A 17,262-nucleotide genomic window follows, 5' to 3' on the forward strand; every position below is an offset into this window, starting at 1 on the left:
CGGGCCTCTCACTGTTGTGGCCTCTCCCGTTGCGGGGCACAGGCTCCGGACACGCAGGCTCAGCGGCCATGGCTCACGGGCCCAGCCGCTCCGCGGCATGTGGGATCTTCCCGGACCGGGGCACGAACCCGTATCCCCTGCATCGGCAGGCGGATTCTCAACCACTGCGCCACCAGGGAAGCCCCGCATATGGCCCAATTTTAACAAGAATCTTCTATATTTTGCCTTTAAGTCCTGGGAATAGCAACCATGACGTACTAAGGGATCTTTTTCACTTACTAATTTTATTGTTTGAATGAATAATATTGAAAAAAAGGGCAGGTCACACAAGGTGGTCCTTTCAGACAAAGGAAATCTTTTGAAACACTTTCAAAAGCTTAAATAGCTAAAACAACTAAGTCTAATGAGATCTAAGAAAATAATTGTCTTAAAAAATATTAGGTTGAATCACATGAAATTGCTGATACTGAACGATCTTTAAACTAGAAATGCCTCAATTTCACATGCTTCAGCCTAATCCATGGGGTTGCACTGATCTATTTGACCACTGTAGTTGAAAATGCAGGTGGTCAAAATCTTTGTACCTCAGTATATGCATCATCATATTAGCCCTTTCATGGGAATATATATAAAACATGAACAAATATGATAAGAAAACACAAGGTGTCACCAGATCTATTTTTGGGAAAACCATTCATATCTCAAAAAATGCTTTGAAGAGTCATATAATCATAATTATTTTGATCTGCTACAGGATTGTAAGGGATTGGGAGTGTCCATTCCTATATAATACTTCTAAGCAGAAATCACTATGTTGAATTTAACCAGACAAAATACACTATATCCTAATTTGGCCTAAAAGTTTATTAGATTTTCCTCAATTGACCATGAATAGATACATTGGCAAAAATTCTTTCAGAGTTAAATCCTGCTTTCATAAACTGAAATGAAATAATTTACTACATTTGAGAAAGGGCTCTTTTCAAATCTGAAAAACCTGAACGAAATGTAACGGTTTCTTTTTTTCGAGAAAAAAAAAATTAAAGAAGAAATGCAAACAAAAACCATATGAAATACTCACCCTCTCTTCAGAGAGAGCCCCAATTTCTTCATATATTCAGATAAAAGCAAAAGCTAACACACTAAAAGTTATACAATTTCTCTTTAAAAAATATAATTCGGTAACAGCAGAGCTCTGAAAAACTGGAAAGCTCACTTCACTGTGTGGTACAGAATGGAAGAAATTAACCAGTACATGATCCAGAGATGACACAGGGCATTTAAAGTAAACCCTGAGAACTAATTCCCAAATTAGGAAACACTAATATAAGTAACCCACAAAAATATACCATGGATCCAATGAAATGAGGTCAAGAGGAGATGATCCTCTTGGGATGACATTCTAATTTGAATTAAAATGTGAGTAAAGTATTTTAGGAGACATTCTATCAAATAATGATAGACCTGCATAAGGAGGCTTGTCACAGTTATAAGATCTGTCTCTGGTGGATAGACAAACCAGATTAACACGAAATTGAAAAGGAAAAAGCTTTTTTATTATTTAATTTATTATTATGGCTTTTTGCAACATGGCAAAACATTACAGCTTAAAGCAGACATCATCTCCTCATAGAGGAGGAACAAGTTTTGCAGTCAAATCAAAATTGTAGTTAAGAGGTCATTGGCAGGTATACCATTCTATTCAGTTTAATAAAAATGATACTATACCTTCATGAACTCCAGAGATAAAAGATTACTTAAAACAAACAAACAAAAAACCATGTGATTCACTGAATGAATAATAAAGCCTACAATAAGGAATTTAGGTCCATCTATGCCTATGATAATAAACATAAAAGACTGCAAAACAATTTTAAAACTTAGAATAATCACAGACCTATTAATAAAAATTCATCATATGCCTGATCACCAGAAAAAGAATGATTAAGGTATGCAGTGAAGGGAATGGAGGAGAGTAAAATATAAAATGTCTTTTTATTTCTCATGGACTTCAACTTTCTTTATATTCCTAGAGAGTACAGGGAGAAGATGTGCCTCAGTATTGAAGATCCAGTGTTCCAGTGGAAGTAGATCGTCATCAGAAAATATTAAGTACAAATATCTGGAGAGAGAAACATGGGTATGTGAGGCCTGAGAGACCCTGTCAGCCAGTGAAACCACAAAGAGACAGAAAAAAAACACATCAACGTCTCCATTCGTCTTATGGAGAATCATGGACAACCGTCAAGTATAGCAAAACCTTAAGGGGTATACTCATTAATGCCGAAGAAAGACGCTGCTCTGTGCTTTGGTCCCCGTGTACGAGAACCATACAAAGCAGTCCCAAGTCGTCAAACTTACATGATGATGAAAACACACCTGCAATTACTGCCATGCATGTAGACTGGCATTCGGAAGCAGTCATGCTTGATGTTATTTAAATGTGTTCATGATAAAGACATCTAGAAAGAAGGTCTCTTCAGGTATCTTAGTCACAAACATCCAGAATAATTTTTACTTACTTTAGTGTTTCTGCCAGGAAGAAACTCTGCTGCACATCATCATAGCTCTCCTTATGGAAGTAAACATCCCTGAGGCCTGAATAGCCTCCTTTCACTCTGCAGTGTTTCTCCAAGGCCTAAATCACAAAGAGGAGGGAAAAAAATGGTCACATTCCAGTAAACTGACTGTCACAAATTTTTACCATTAGATTGTCACATTTAAATAAAACAAGGATTCAAATGGAATGATAGATGATTGCAATAGTTTCAGGTGAAAATTTTTAAAACCATAACATGTAAATGCAAATAAAGTATGAAAAGTTAAAGGGCATATGGACGGTATATGTCATCTAATTGGAAACACTTCTACATTTAGTTCTGGAATTTCAGTGATTTTTACCATTTCTTTTTATGGTCTAGAGCAGGATGCATCAAACTACAGACCACAAGCTATATCCAGCCTGCCTTTTGTTTTTGTAAGTAAAGTATTATCGAACCACAGCCACACTCACTTGTTTACATATTGTGTGTGGCCGTTTTTTCACGACAATGGCAGAGTTGAGTAAATGCATAGGGCCCCCAAGCCTAATTCTCTCTGGCCCTTACAGAAAAAGTTTGCTGACCCCTAGTCTAGAGGGATTGTTCATGTCAACTGGGATTCTAAACCGCTGGTTGAGAAAGTGTACTGGACCAAAAACAGCTGCTACTATCATCAGAATATCTTATTTAAAAATAATTGATTGTGGAGTATTGAGTGATACTGGTGACTGACAGATATAAAAGAGAAAATGGAAAGCAGTGAAAAAAACATGGCTGGTATCTATTTCTGAAATACATTTTTCTTTTCTTTAGTCTGAGGTGGAAGAAAGATGGGATGAAACCACTTGTAACTACCAAGAGAGAAATGAGCCTACATTTCTATAGCTGCCTGACTACAATGAGTACTACAGTCAGAGACGGGAAAAGACATGGGTTGGGCAGTGTGGGAACAAAAATTTAGGTAACACCTAAAATAACTTGCCTTCCATTCTGTCAGCTGCTGCTAACCTGACTGCTCTTTGTATTTGGAAATTACATCGGTTTGCTTTGCTGGTTACCAGGCATAGTCATCTCCAGGAAAGTTATTTTCTATTCACCACATCCTATTAATTCTAATAACTATATGGTCAAATAAAGATTTCCACTGTATACAAACTGTCATTGGAAATCTGGTTCTAATTCATAGAATGTGGACAAAAATAATAAAGTGTAAGCCTAAGCCCCTTAAAATTTTTAATGAGATAAAGAAAACATAGGAAACATGAAAAAATGTTACTCTTAGGTTCTCATGTCATTATTCATTTATTTTTCAGTTTTCTTTTACAGATCACAACCCTGTTCCTCTATTTTTTTTTTTTTTTTTTTTTTTTTTTTTTTTTGTGGTACGCGGGCCTCTCACTGCTGTGGTCTTTCCCATTGTGGAGCACAGGCTCCGGACGTGCAGGCCCAGCGGCCATGGCTCATGGACCGGGATACGAACCCGTGTCCCCTGTATTGGCAGGCGGACTCCCAACCACTGCGCCACCAGCGAAGCCCCTGTTCCTCTTTTTTAATGTGCATAATTACATCATATTTTCCTCCCATTTAGCTCAACTACCAAGAAGATATGGCATAGATCTTGCTATGTTAGTTGAGAAAAATCTTCATTGGCTAGAAAAGGGCTTTGGAGGAAAGCACGGCTCTAAGCATGCAGAGCCCAGAAAACGTGAGAAGGAAGGCAAAGGCAGGGAGCAGGAATGTGGTGCTGAGTGCTCAGCTTCCATCTGCAGACACTGATAATGAGGATATTGATTCTGCACCCTAGGGCTGGAGGGCAGAAGGGAGAGAGCAGGGGGCCCAGAGGAGAAGCATTTAATTACCAGGTGAAAGAAAATCTAACTGGCAGCTATGTGAATAAAAAACACCCATCTCCTGGTTTGGTACTGTTCAAAAGCCCCGGGGAATATAAGAATAATTAACTTAAAAAAAAGCTTCGATTATATTCTTACTTTCAGACAAAGAGCTAAGTGGGGGAAAAGCCTGAAAAAAGGAACTTTCAGCTCCTATTATATTTTTCTGTTCCTTCTTTTTTTTTTTTTTTTCTTTAACGGTACGCAGGCCTGTCACTGCTGTGGCCTCTCCCTTTGCGGAGCACAGGCTCCGGACGCACAGGCTCAGTGGCCATGGCTCACGGGCCCAGCCGCTCCGCAGCATGTGGGATCTTCCCAGACCGGGGCATGAACCCATATCCCCTGCATTGGCAGGCGGATTCTCAACCACTGCACCAACAGGGAAGCCCCTTAGTATAGTTTTTAGTGCTTGTTATCATTGGTGGATTTGTTTATTGGCTTGGTTGCGCTCTCTTTTTTTTTTTTTTTACTTAATTTTAAAATTTTAATTATGTTATTTTCTTTAATTTATTATTATTACTTTTTTCTTTCTTTTTTTCCTCCCTTTTCTTCTGAGCCATGTGGCTAACAGGGTCTTGGTGCTCTGGCTGGGTGTCAGGCCTGAGCCTCTGAGGTGGGAGAGACAAGTTCAGGACACTGGACCACCAGAGACCTCCAGGCCCCACATACTTTCAATTGGCGAGAGCTCTCCCAGAGATCTCCATCTCAATGCTAAGACCCAGCTCTACCCAACGGCCAGCAAGATCCAGTGCTGGATGCCCCATGCCAAACAACTAGCAAGAGAGGAACACAAACCCACCCATTAGCAGAGAGGCTGCCTAAAATCATAATAAGGTCACAGACACCCCAAAACACACCACCGGATGCAGCCCTGCCTACCAGAAAGACAAGACCCAGCCCCACCCACCAGAACACAGGTGCCAGTCCCCTCTACCAGGAAGCCTACACAACCCACTGAACCAACCTTACCCACTGGGGGCAGACACCAAAAACACCAGGAACTACGAAAATGCAGCCTGCGAAAAGGAGACCCTAAATGCAGCAAGTTAAGCAAAACAGGAAGAAAGAGAAATATGCAGCAGATGAAGGAGCAAGGTAAAAACCCACCAGACCAAACAAATGAAGAGGACATGGACAGTCTACCTGAAAAAGAATTCAGAGTAATGATAGTAAAGATGATCCAAAATCTTGGAAACAGAATGGAGAAAATACAAGAAATGTTTAACAAGGGCCTAGAAGAAATAAAGAGCCGACAAACAATGATGAACAACACAAAAATGAAATTAAAAATTCTCTAGAAGGAATCAATAGCACAATAACTGAGGCAGAAGAATGGATAAGTGACCTGGAAGATAAAATTGTGGAAATAACTATTGCAGAGCAGAATAAAGACAAAAGCATTGAGGACAGTCTCAGAGACCTCTGGGACAACATTAAACACAACAACATTCGAATTATAGGGGTCCCAGAAGAAGAGAAAAAGAAAGGGACTGAGAAAATATTTGACGAGATTATAGTTGAAAACTTCCCTAATATGGGAAAGGAAATAGTCAATCAACTCCAGGAAGCACAGAGAGTCCCATAAAGGATAAATCCAAGGAGAAACATGCAAAGACACATATTAATCAAACTATCAAAAATTAAATACAATGAAAAAATATTAAAAGCAGCAAGGGAAAAGCAACAAAAAACACACAAGGGAATCCCCATAAGGTTAACAGCTGATTTTTCAGCAGAAACTCTGCAAGCAAGAAGGGTGTGGCAGGACATATTTAAAGTGATGAAAGGGAAAAACCGATGACCAAGAGTACTCTACCCACCCAGGATCTCATTCAGATTCCACGGAGAAATTAAAACCTTTACAGACAATCAAAAGTTAAGAGAATTCAGCACCACCAAACCAGCTTTACAAGAAATGCTAAAGGAACTTCTCTATGCAAGAAACACAAGAGAAGGAAAAGACCTACAAAAACAAACCCCAAGCAATAAAGAAGATGGTAATAGGAACATACATATTGATAACTACCTTAAATGTAAATGGATTAAATGCTCCAACCAAAAGATACAGACTGGCTGAAGGGATACAAAAACAAGACCCGTATATATGCTGTCTACAAGAGACCCACTTCAGACCTAGGGACACATACAGACTGAAAGTGAGGGCATGGAAAAAGATATTCTATGCAAATGGAAATCAAAAGAAAGCTGGAGTAGCTATTTTCATATCAGACAAAATTGACTTTAAAATAAAGACTATTGCAAGAGACAAAGAAGGACACTACATAATGATGAAAGGGTCAATCCAAGAAGAAGATATAACAATTGTAAATATTTATGCACCCAACATAGGAGTACCTCAATACATAAGGCAAACGCTAACAGCCATAAAACAGGAAATTGATAGTAACACAATAATAGTAGGGGACTTTAACACCCCACTTCCACCAATGGATAGATCATCCAAAATGAAAATAAATAAGGAAACACAAGTATTAAATGACACAGTAAACAAGATGGACTTAATTGACATTTATAGGACATTCCATCCAAAAACAAAAAAATACACTTTCTTATCAAGTGCTCATGGAACATTCTCCAGGATAGATCATATCCTGGGTAAATTTAAGAAAACTGAAATCCTATCAAGTATCTTTTCTGACCATAACACTATGAGACTAGGTATCAATTACAGGAAAAGATCTGTGAAAAATATAAACACATGGAGGCTAAACAATACACTACTTAATAACGAAGTGATCACTGAAGAAATCAAAGAGGAAATCAAAAAATACCTAGAAATAAATGACAATGAAAACACAACGACCCAAAACCTATGGGTTTTGCAAAAGCAATTCTAAGAGGGAAGTATATAGCAATACAATCCTACCTCAAGAAACAAGAAAAAATCTCAAATAAACAACCTAAACTTACACCTAAAGAAATTAGAGAAAGAAGAACAAAAAAACCCCAAAGTTAGCAGGAGGAAAGAAACCATAAAGATAAGATCAGAAATAAATGAAAAAGAAATGAAGGAAACAATAGCAAAGATCAATAAAACTAAAAGCTGGTTCTTTGAGAAGATAAATAAAATTGATAAGCCATTAGCCAGACTCATCAAGAAAAAAAGGGAGAAGACTCAAATCAATAGAATTAGAAATGAAAAAGGAGAAGTAACAACTGACACTGCAGAAATACAAAGGATCATGAGAGGTTACTACAAGCAACTATACAGCAATAAAATGGACAACCTGGAAGAAATGGACAAATTCTTAGAAAAGCACAACCTTCTGAGACTGAACCAGGAAGAAACAGAAAATATAAACAGACCAGTCACAAGCACTGAAATTGAAACTGTGATTAAAAATCTTCCAACAAACAAAAGCCCAGGACCAGATGGCTTCACAGGCGAATTCTATCAAACATTTAGAGAAGAGCTAACACCTATCCTTCTCAAACTCTTCCAAAAGATAGCAGATGGAGGAACACCCCAAACTCATTCTATGAGGCCACCATCACCCTGATACCAAAACCAGAGAAAGATGTCACAAAAAAAGAAAACTATAGGGCAATATCACTGATGAACATAGATGCAAAAATCCTCAACAGAATACTAGCAAACAGAATCCAACAGCACATTAAAAGGATCATACACCAAGATCAATTGGTTTTTATCCAGGTAATGCAAGGATTCTTCAATATATGCAAATCAATCAACGTGATACACCATATCAACAAACTGAAGGAGAAAAACCATATGATCATCTCAATAGATGCAGAAAAAGCTTTCCACAAAATTCAACACCCATTTATGATAAAAACCCTGCAGAAAGTAGGCATACAGGGAACTTTCCTCAACATAATAAAGGCCTTATATGACAAACCCACAGCCAGAATCGTTCTCAATGGTGAAAAACTGAAACAATTTCCACTAAGATCAGGAACAAGACAAGGTTTTCCACTCTTACTATTATTATTATTATTATTCAACATAGTTTTGGAAGTTTTAGCCACAGCAATCAGAGAAGAAAAAGAAAAAAAAGGAATCCAAATTGGAAAAGAAGAAGTAAAACTCACTGTTTGCAGATGACATGATACTATACATAGAGAATCCTAAAGATGCCACCAGAAAAATACTAGAGCTAATCAATGAATTTGGTAAAGCAGCAGGATACAAAATTAATGCACAGAAATCTCTTGTCTTCCTATGCACTAATGATGAAAAATTTGAAAGAGAAATTAAGGAAACACTCCCATTTACCATTGCAACAAAAAACCTAGGAATAAACCTACCTAAGGAGACAAAAGACCTGTATGCAGAAAACAAGAAGACACTGATGAAAGAAATTAAAGATGATACAAACAGATGGAGAGATGTATATACCATGTTTATGGATTGGAAGAATCAATATTGTGAAAATGACTATACTACCCAAAGCAATCTACAGATTCAAGGCAATCCCTATCAGACTACCAATGGCATTTTTCACAGAACTATAACAAAAAATTGCAAAATTTGTATGGAAACACAAAAGACCCTGAATAGCCAAAGCAATCTTGGGAAAGAAAAACGGAGCTGGAGGAATCAGGCTCCCTGACTTCAGACTATACTACAAGGCTACAGTAATCAAGACAGTATGGTACTGGCACAAAAACAGAAATATAGATCAATGGAACAGGAAAGAAAGCCCAGAGATAAACCCACGCACATATGGTCACCTTACTTTTGATAAAGGAGGCAAGAATATACAATGGAGAAAAGACAGCCTGTTCTATAAGTGGTGCTGTGAAAACTGGAAAGCCACATGTAAAAGAATGAAATTAGAACACTCCTTAACACCATTCACAAAAATAAAATCAAAATGGATTAATGACCTAAATGTAAGGCCAGACAGTATAAAACTCTTAGAGGAAAACATAGACAGAACACTCTCTGACATAAATCACAGCAAGATTCTCTTAAACCCACCTCCTAGAGAAATGGAAATAAAAACAAAAATAAACAAATGGGACCTAATGAAACTTAAAAGCTTTTGCACAGCAAAGGAAACCATAAGGAAGACAGGAAGACAACCCTTAGAATGAGAGAAAATATTTGCAAACGAAGCAACTGACAAAGGATTAATCTCCAAAATATACAAGCAGCTCATGCAGCTCAATTTCAAGAAAACAAACAACCCAATCCCAAAGTGGGCAGAAGACCTAAAAAGACATTTTTCCAAAGAAGATATACAGATTGCCAACAAACACATGAAAGGATGCTCAACGACATTAATCATTAGAGAAATGCAAATCAAAACTACAATGAGGTATCACCTCACACTGGTCAGAATGGCCATCATCAAAAAAATCTACAAACAATAAATGCTGGAGAGGGTGTGAGAAAAGGGAACTCTTGCACTGTTGGTGGGAATGTAAATTGATACAGCCACTATGGAGAACAGTATGGAGGTTCCTTGAAAAACTAAAAATAGAACTACCATATGACCCAGCAATCCCACTATTGGGCATATACCCTGAGAAAACCATAATTCAAAAAGAGTCATGTACCACAATGTTCACTGCAGCACTATTTACAATAGCCAGGACATGGAAGCAACCTAAATGTCCACTGACAGATGAATGGATAAAGAAGATGTGGCACATACATACAATGGAATATTATTCAGCCATAAAAAGAAATGAAATTGAAGTATTTGCAGTGAGGTGGATGGACCTAGAGTGTGTCATACAGAGTGAAGTAAGTCAGAAAGAGAAAAACAGATACCGTATACTACTACACATGTATGGAATCTAAAAAAAAAAATGGTTCTGAAGAACCTAGGGACAGGACAGGAATAAAGATGCAGATGTAGAGAATGGACTTGAGGACACTGCGAGGGGGAAGGGTAAGCCGGGATGAAGTGAGAGAGTAGCATTGACATATATAAACTACCAAATGTAAAATAGATAGCTACTGGGAAGCAACTCCATGGCACGGGGGGATCAGCTTTGTACTTTGTGACCACCTAGAGGGGTGGGATAAGGAGGATGGGAAGGAGATGCAAGAAGGTGGAGATATGGGGATATATATATACATATAGCTGATTCACTTTGCTATACAGCAGAAACTAACACAACATTGTAAAGCAATTATACTCCAATAAAGATGATTTTTAAAAAAAGAATAAAACTCAAGATGAAGACACACTTAGCACAGTGATAGGGGCCTTTCAGATGTTTAGAGAGGCCTAGCTATTTTTATTTTTTGAGGCTTTTGGTAAGTTAAAAAGAAAAAATGGGGAAGATGCTGAAGAGGCATTTTTAACCTTCAAAAAATGAAAAACCTTCACGTCAAGTCTAAATTTTAAGACTTTAGGGATGTGAAGCTGGGGACAAGCAGCTCTCCTGGGCTCCACGTAACAGGCCCTGGTTTTACAGTTTTTCCACAGTGGAAGTGGCTATGTAACCAGGCCGCGTAGTCTGATCAGAACATCATTTCACCACAATCTGTTCTCGGGGCTCTCAGCCTCTGGGCAAGAGTTCCTCTAAAAACAGAGCATGAGACAAGGATTGGATGCAGGGAGATTTGTGGGGGGGGGTGATATCAGGAAGTGACCGAGTGAGTGGGGAGAGTAAAACAAGGAAGGGAGAAGGGCCAGTGAAATACACATTGAGCAGATCACTGGTGTGTGCATGGGGGGGGGCTTGCTCCCGCTGGAAACCCTCTAAGGAACCATCTAGAATGCATCTCAGAATTATTCTTCAGAGGAGCAAGACTGGATAGTTACCCATCCACTCTAAAACCTCACTGGATGAGGGCTGCCCCTGGTGCTGCATACTCTCCCACGCTTCCCAGACCACAGCCAGCTGCCTGTGAAGGGGCTCTGAGTCAGCACAGCTGACAAGACTGGGCGCTGGCAGTCATGCTGCCTGCAGGCCAGGGTGCCGCCCACTGCAGCCGTAGCTGAGACATAGGGTGGGCTGAGGAGATGGGACACAAAAAGGAAAAAAAGGGCTGCCATACCTTCTAAGTCTGTGATCTTCGTGCTTTACAAAAGGCCAAGAGCCCCTAGCACTCCTCCCTCCCCACTACACCTCAAGTTCTAACAGAAGTTATTGATACTACTGGTAAAAACAAGGGGCATTCCTGTGTTGTGACAAGTTAACAATTTGACATCATATGCTACACTGAAAGGGGTTAATAGATAAAAACCCTAACACATCAAACCAACCTTATTACCCTACAAACAAACAATGCACCCTCCCCAAAGAACCAAGCAAATGGAATCTTCCTGCCCACATGACAGTATTTACTTACTTCTTCCACTTTTGATCAATTCTGTTATATATTTTTCACACTTCAACGTCTCTAAAATTGGCAATATCATAATTTAATTGGTAGCGTTGTGCTTTCTTAATGGTATATAAAATGGTGTTTCTTATCAATTATGGTGTTTTATATTTGATGAAATATGTTATTACTGATTATTTTCAATTTAAACTGATATTTGCAAGGTGAGTATTAACCTTAATTCTTTGCTGGCCTATTGAAGACGAAAATAATTCCCAATCACCAAGGCTTAGATGAACCTCAATTTTAATATACTTTTCTCAGAGGAAAAAACATAAACTTAAAGAAACTGAAATTACAACTGACTAACCATAATTAGAAAATTATGCAAAAAAAAGAGGCCTAAAAAACTGCTATTACTTAAAATGATTGACAACTGGTTATAAGACACACATTAAATGAAGAGGGTAATAAGCAACATTCATCAATTGCTTCCTAAGATATCAGTTAAATTTTACACAAAGGCAATATTCATTTTAGATTTCCCGAGAGAAGTTATTCCTAATGGTTTTAAAAGACAGCTAACTTTCTAACAAAGAGTGCTAGACAATAAGAGAATGTAATCAAAGCATTTGCTTGTTCTAATCCCCTGAATTCCCTCACTCCTTTTGGAATAATAGCTCTTAAAATTAGATGTTGTTTGATGCATATCTTGAAGGGCGCCTCTGCTGGCATTCAGCACACAAAGTGTTCAACAGATTAGTTTAGGAAGATGATACACCATATTCAGCAGGAAGAGACCCAAGAAGTGACAAAGACAATTCAAATAACACACTGGACAGATAGGAAGCTTATAGATATTCGGAGAATCCTGAGACTAGTGTTGGAATATTCTTGTACAAAGTAGTTCTTCTATAGGTACTTTCTAAAATTTAGCTCTAAGTAGCTAATTTACTCTAACTAAAAGCATATTTTATCATTTTCATGCCCAAAGACTAAAAGAAGCAATCACATAGTGGTTTCTTGAAACACAGAGCAGGTTGGGGTAACTATTCCCAAGTTGCCTGTAATCCTTTGTGGAATTAATCGATCACCTTTTTTAGAGTCATGAGAACTTAATTTTATAATATGCTTTTCTAGATTTCTCCTTCAACACCAGAGTAGGTATATTTATATCACTGTTACATAAAGTAAAGCTGAAGCCAGGGATATAGGATGACTTAACTGAAAACACTCAGTCTTGAATGGAAAGATGGCTGGTCAAAACTTTAAGCTTTAAAAATCATAGAAAAGTTGATATGTTAGATTTATAGGTATCACTGAACATTTTTTCCACAGACATTTTTCTATAAGAAACATAAGCAAACTAAAACGTCACCTCTACAGCTTCCCAGGCCCATTTCCTGTATTTTGGATCATGAGTCAGTCGCCACATGTACATGTAAGTCTCAACAACTTCTGGCCGTAGGATGTAGTATTTTTCATTTTGCCTCGTAGCAATGGCTTCAACACCGCCATCGAATCTGAAAGCTTCTGGTCCCAGTTTCACAACTAAAGGAGATGCAATGGAGGACAAGGGTTATTGTTCTAGACAATGTTTAGTGTCTATAACTTAAATGAAACTAGAAAGTTCCTTACAACATTTGAGGGAGGTGCCAAAACAATCATTTTAAGGAATAATTATAAACACTGTATAATAAGCAATATTCAATATACCTTTATAATTTATTCATCAAAAAGAGTCCATTTTAGAAAATGGTAATGATCCCTCATTTTCTTTCATTTAACCACCATTTACTGAGCACCCACTGGGTAGGTGCAAAGCACCACCTTATTAGTGAGCTAGAAAATCAGTGGTTGAGAATTCTAAGTCATTATGTCATGAAGGTTATTTAGTATTCGTACATCAAACTCTTATTTTTATAAGAAGGCCGAAGACTCATCATATATTTCATGGAGATTCTGGGAAGATTAATAATGGTTTATAACATACCAAGTTTCTTTTGTACTGGGACAGAGACTCTCACCCAATGTTATGTACCTAAAGCAGGGCCAATAAGTTAGACAGACTTAACCCTTTATGGCCTGGATTTTTGTTTCTTGGTAAACTAAAGGTGAATATTTTTATACAGAAGAGTAATGCCTCTTAAAGTAAAAATACAAATTCCTTTAAGATATTAATCATGATCATCAAGTTTCATCAGGCATGGTGGATGTTCTTTTGATGGCAACAAATGGACAAAATGGACAAAGTTCCTTACTGAATGAAATAAAAAGCACATAGATTGTGTATGAAGAGTAACAGGTACTCACATGTGCGATTGTAAGATTCATGACAGGTACGGGCAATTTCAGCCCCGAGTTGAAGGTAGTGTTGGGTCAGGCCTTCAGGAGCGTCATCTGCCCCGAGGGCAAACATGCCTCCCGCAAAGCAGGTCAGGTGGCCCATCTTGTGTTCCAGGAGGCCCCCTTTCCACTCTGCGATGTAAGTCAGTCCATTACGTGACTTCCGGATCAAGTGAGTCTCAATTGCCTGAAAATAATACTTATTTTCAACATTTTGTAATCTCTTCTCAGATTTATACCAAAAACACCACAACATTAAAAAAATAAAAAAAGATAAAACATCACTCACGATTTGCGTTTGTTACTACAAATCCAATTCGACCTGAAATTTCATGTTATTGCTCTCTGTATATGCCCTCTAGTCTATGCCTTATTAGTTTCGTTAGTAAGAATTAACACTGTTGGGCTAGCCCAGTAGGTTCTGCTTGGTTCCATGACCAAACACATGTAGTCCTCATACTGAAAAAGCTGTTTCCTTTTCAAAGATAGGCCACTGGTATAGTGGTAAGATCTGCTTTAGTGCGTTTCCATTTTCACAAATGGAGAAACAACACAAAGCACAGGCTCTACCATGAATGGTGAACAGACCATATTAGTGTATAAAATCCAGGCTGGTGGTATTACCCCTCCTTTCTCTCTCTTAGGCTTGGAGGGGTAGCAAAACAGAGTGGGAAAAAGGAGCTGTTCTTGAGTCAATCAGATTGCGTGGCTTCAAATTCCAGCTCTGACACTTACTATCTGTAAACTTTGTGGGTAATTTGCTTACTGTACCCTTAAATCTCAGTGTCCTTATGCATAAAATGGGCATAGTAGTATCCACTGAGAAAACTGCAACATTTTGTTTATAAAGCAGTCAGTACTGTGATTAGCACTTGATAAAGGTCATTTATCATCATCACATCTCCACTGTGGTAACACTTGAATTAAATTCCTCCCTAATAATTCTTTTAAAAAGGACGCTAATATACAATGAATAAGTATTTTTTTGAAAAAAAGAATAAAGGTCTGTAAATCTGGGAGAAATGATGTTTACAAAAGTGGCTTGTTAAACACCTTTTATTTCTGCCCCAGGACTGTTGATATTCTTTTGAATAAACAAAATAAAATAAGCCCTTTTTTTAAAAAAAAAACAAAACTGTAGTGTAAGTGCTTGGCATTACTATTTTTAATTACTTTAACAGGAAATGCTCCCCTACACAAACAATTACTTCTTGGAAGGAGAAGGGCTATGATTGTGTCTATAACTGTTATACTTTCATGAAAAAAGAGAGGATTTCAGGAATCACATTTGGGAATACAGGCATAGCTCATTTTATTGAGCCTTGCTTTACTGTGCTTTGCAGATATTGCATTTTTCACAAATTGAAGTTTTGCAGTGACCCTGTGTCAAACAAGTCTATCAGCACTGTTTTTCCAACAGCATTTGCTCTTTTCATGTCTCGGTGTCACATTTTGATAATCTGCAATACTTCAAAGTTTTTCGTTATTTCGTTATGGTGATCTGTATCAGTGATCTTTAACATTACTATTACAACTCAATGAAGACTCAGATGATGGTTAGCAATTTTTAACTAAGGTAAGTACACTGTTTTTTTAGACACTGCTATTGTACATTAAACAGCCTAGAGTATAGTGTAAATACTAAGTTTATATTCATGGGGCAACAAAAAATTTCATGTGACTTGCTCTACTGTGTTATTCACTTTATTGCAGTGATCTGGAACTGAACCCACAATATCTCCGAGGCATGCCTGTAGTAGATACAGACAAAATGTGTGATACAGAAGAATGAATGAAAATGAATGCATAGGTAGATAAAATCTCTCCTTCCTTTATTGGAAAAAAACAAATGAAACCACGATGGTAAGAAATAAATGAATGCACTACTGTGCTCATTAACTGTGGTTAAGCTAATTTTATTGATGGTCTAGTTATTACATTAATATTTCATTCTTATTTAATGCAACTGAACATTTTAGCTATTTATACTTCTCATAGCACAAATTGCAGTAAAGTCCTTCAAGCAGATACTTGTTCATCACCCAAGAAATTATTCTTTCTACATGGCAAGAGTAATAGCTTTTGAGCATGCATTAGAGAAACATTATTACCCTGTTACAGATCCTGAATAAAGTACTATATTATTTTTGGCATGATTCTGACCAAGTTGCTATCTCTCAAAATAAATTACAACGAAGTTCCAAGACTTTTAAAACAATGTTTGTGTGGCAATGGGAAAATGTAAATAAATATAAAGGAGGAAAAAACAGTCTTTAGTGGCTCTAAAAAATGTTGTGTCAAGCCTACAGAGAATTGATTAGGAAAAAAGAGTATTGTATATTTTGTGATTTCATCCTTCTATATTTGAAAAAAATTAGTTGGATGTGCCTATAGAATCCTAAGTGCCGAATGTATCACCTACCCAGTTATCATTCACTCCAATGGACTTTCTTGCAGCATGAGCATCCACCACTATGGATTCTTAGTATGGCCTCCAGATAAGGCCATAACAGCCAGTTGAAAACTCAAAGTATTTCGTTATTAACACAACAAAATAAAACATGCCACTCTGGGATTAAATGATTTCCAAAATGCACTGGAAGCTAAAACTGATGGACTACATCTCCAGTAACTCAACTGCCCGGAACAATATTGTAAGGGATCCTCTCTTTCATAATAATGATATTTTAAAGTACAAGCAATACAAAGAAACTTTACTATGTAAGACACGACTACTTCTTAAAATCAGAAGTGTAACTGTTCTAGCTTTGTTTTCTATGTTGAAAACATACAATGGATTGAAAGTGTTTTTACTATTAAGAGAAAAAGGAAACACTTTGACTTCATTTGCTCTTAATGGATTTTCCTGTCAATGGTTTGTCTAAATACAATATGCTAAAAGCTGTGTGGGTATAGTTCTCAAAACTGGAGGAAAAGTATTTCAAAGAGTATTTTAAAGTTGCCTTTCCTGGAACATCAAAATCTTAGGGGGCCACTTTAAAATTAGAATAATTTAAATGTCTGCCAGGACTGTAATTAAAAATGACATAATGGAAACCATACTATATGGAGAACTCCCTGGTTTAAAACCTGAAACCTCATAGGAATGAAGAAAAATAAACCTGAAGAGGCCATATGGACCATATCCTAGTTTGCTTTTAATGTTTACCATGTCCTTTAAAGGCTGTGCGAAATGAAGGCCAATGTTCTACCTAAG

The 17,262-nt window shown here is 37.5% G+C and overlaps 1 protein-coding gene across 1 annotated transcript in view; it reads right to left on the reverse strand.

Moving 5' to 3' along the window:
• Positions 1-1,534: 1,534 nt before the first annotated feature.
• Positions 1,535-17,262, reverse strand: part of MAN1A1 (mannosidase alpha class 1A member 1) — a 172,904-nt gene continuing 157,176 nt past the window's right edge. Inside the window, exons 10-13 of the mRNA XM_059083869.2 lie at positions 14,013-14,232; positions 13,078-13,250; positions 2,523-2,638; positions 1,535-2,122 (exon numbers count right to left, since the gene is read on the reverse strand). Of these exons, the coding sequence (XP_058939852.1) occupies positions 1,996-2,122; positions 2,523-2,638; positions 13,078-13,250; positions 14,013-14,232 (636 nt within the window). The 3' untranslated portion in view covers positions 1,535-1,995. The remainder of the gene's footprint in view (positions 2,123-2,522; positions 2,639-13,077; positions 13,251-14,012; positions 14,233-17,262) is intronic.

The sequence above is a fragment of the Kogia breviceps genome, chromosome 13 (genome assembly GCF_026419965.1).
Source record: "Kogia breviceps isolate mKogBre1 chromosome 13, mKogBre1 haplotype 1, whole genome shotgun sequence".
In the NCBI taxonomy this organism is placed as follows: Eukaryota; Metazoa; Chordata; class Mammalia; order Artiodactyla; family Physeteridae; genus Kogia; species Kogia breviceps.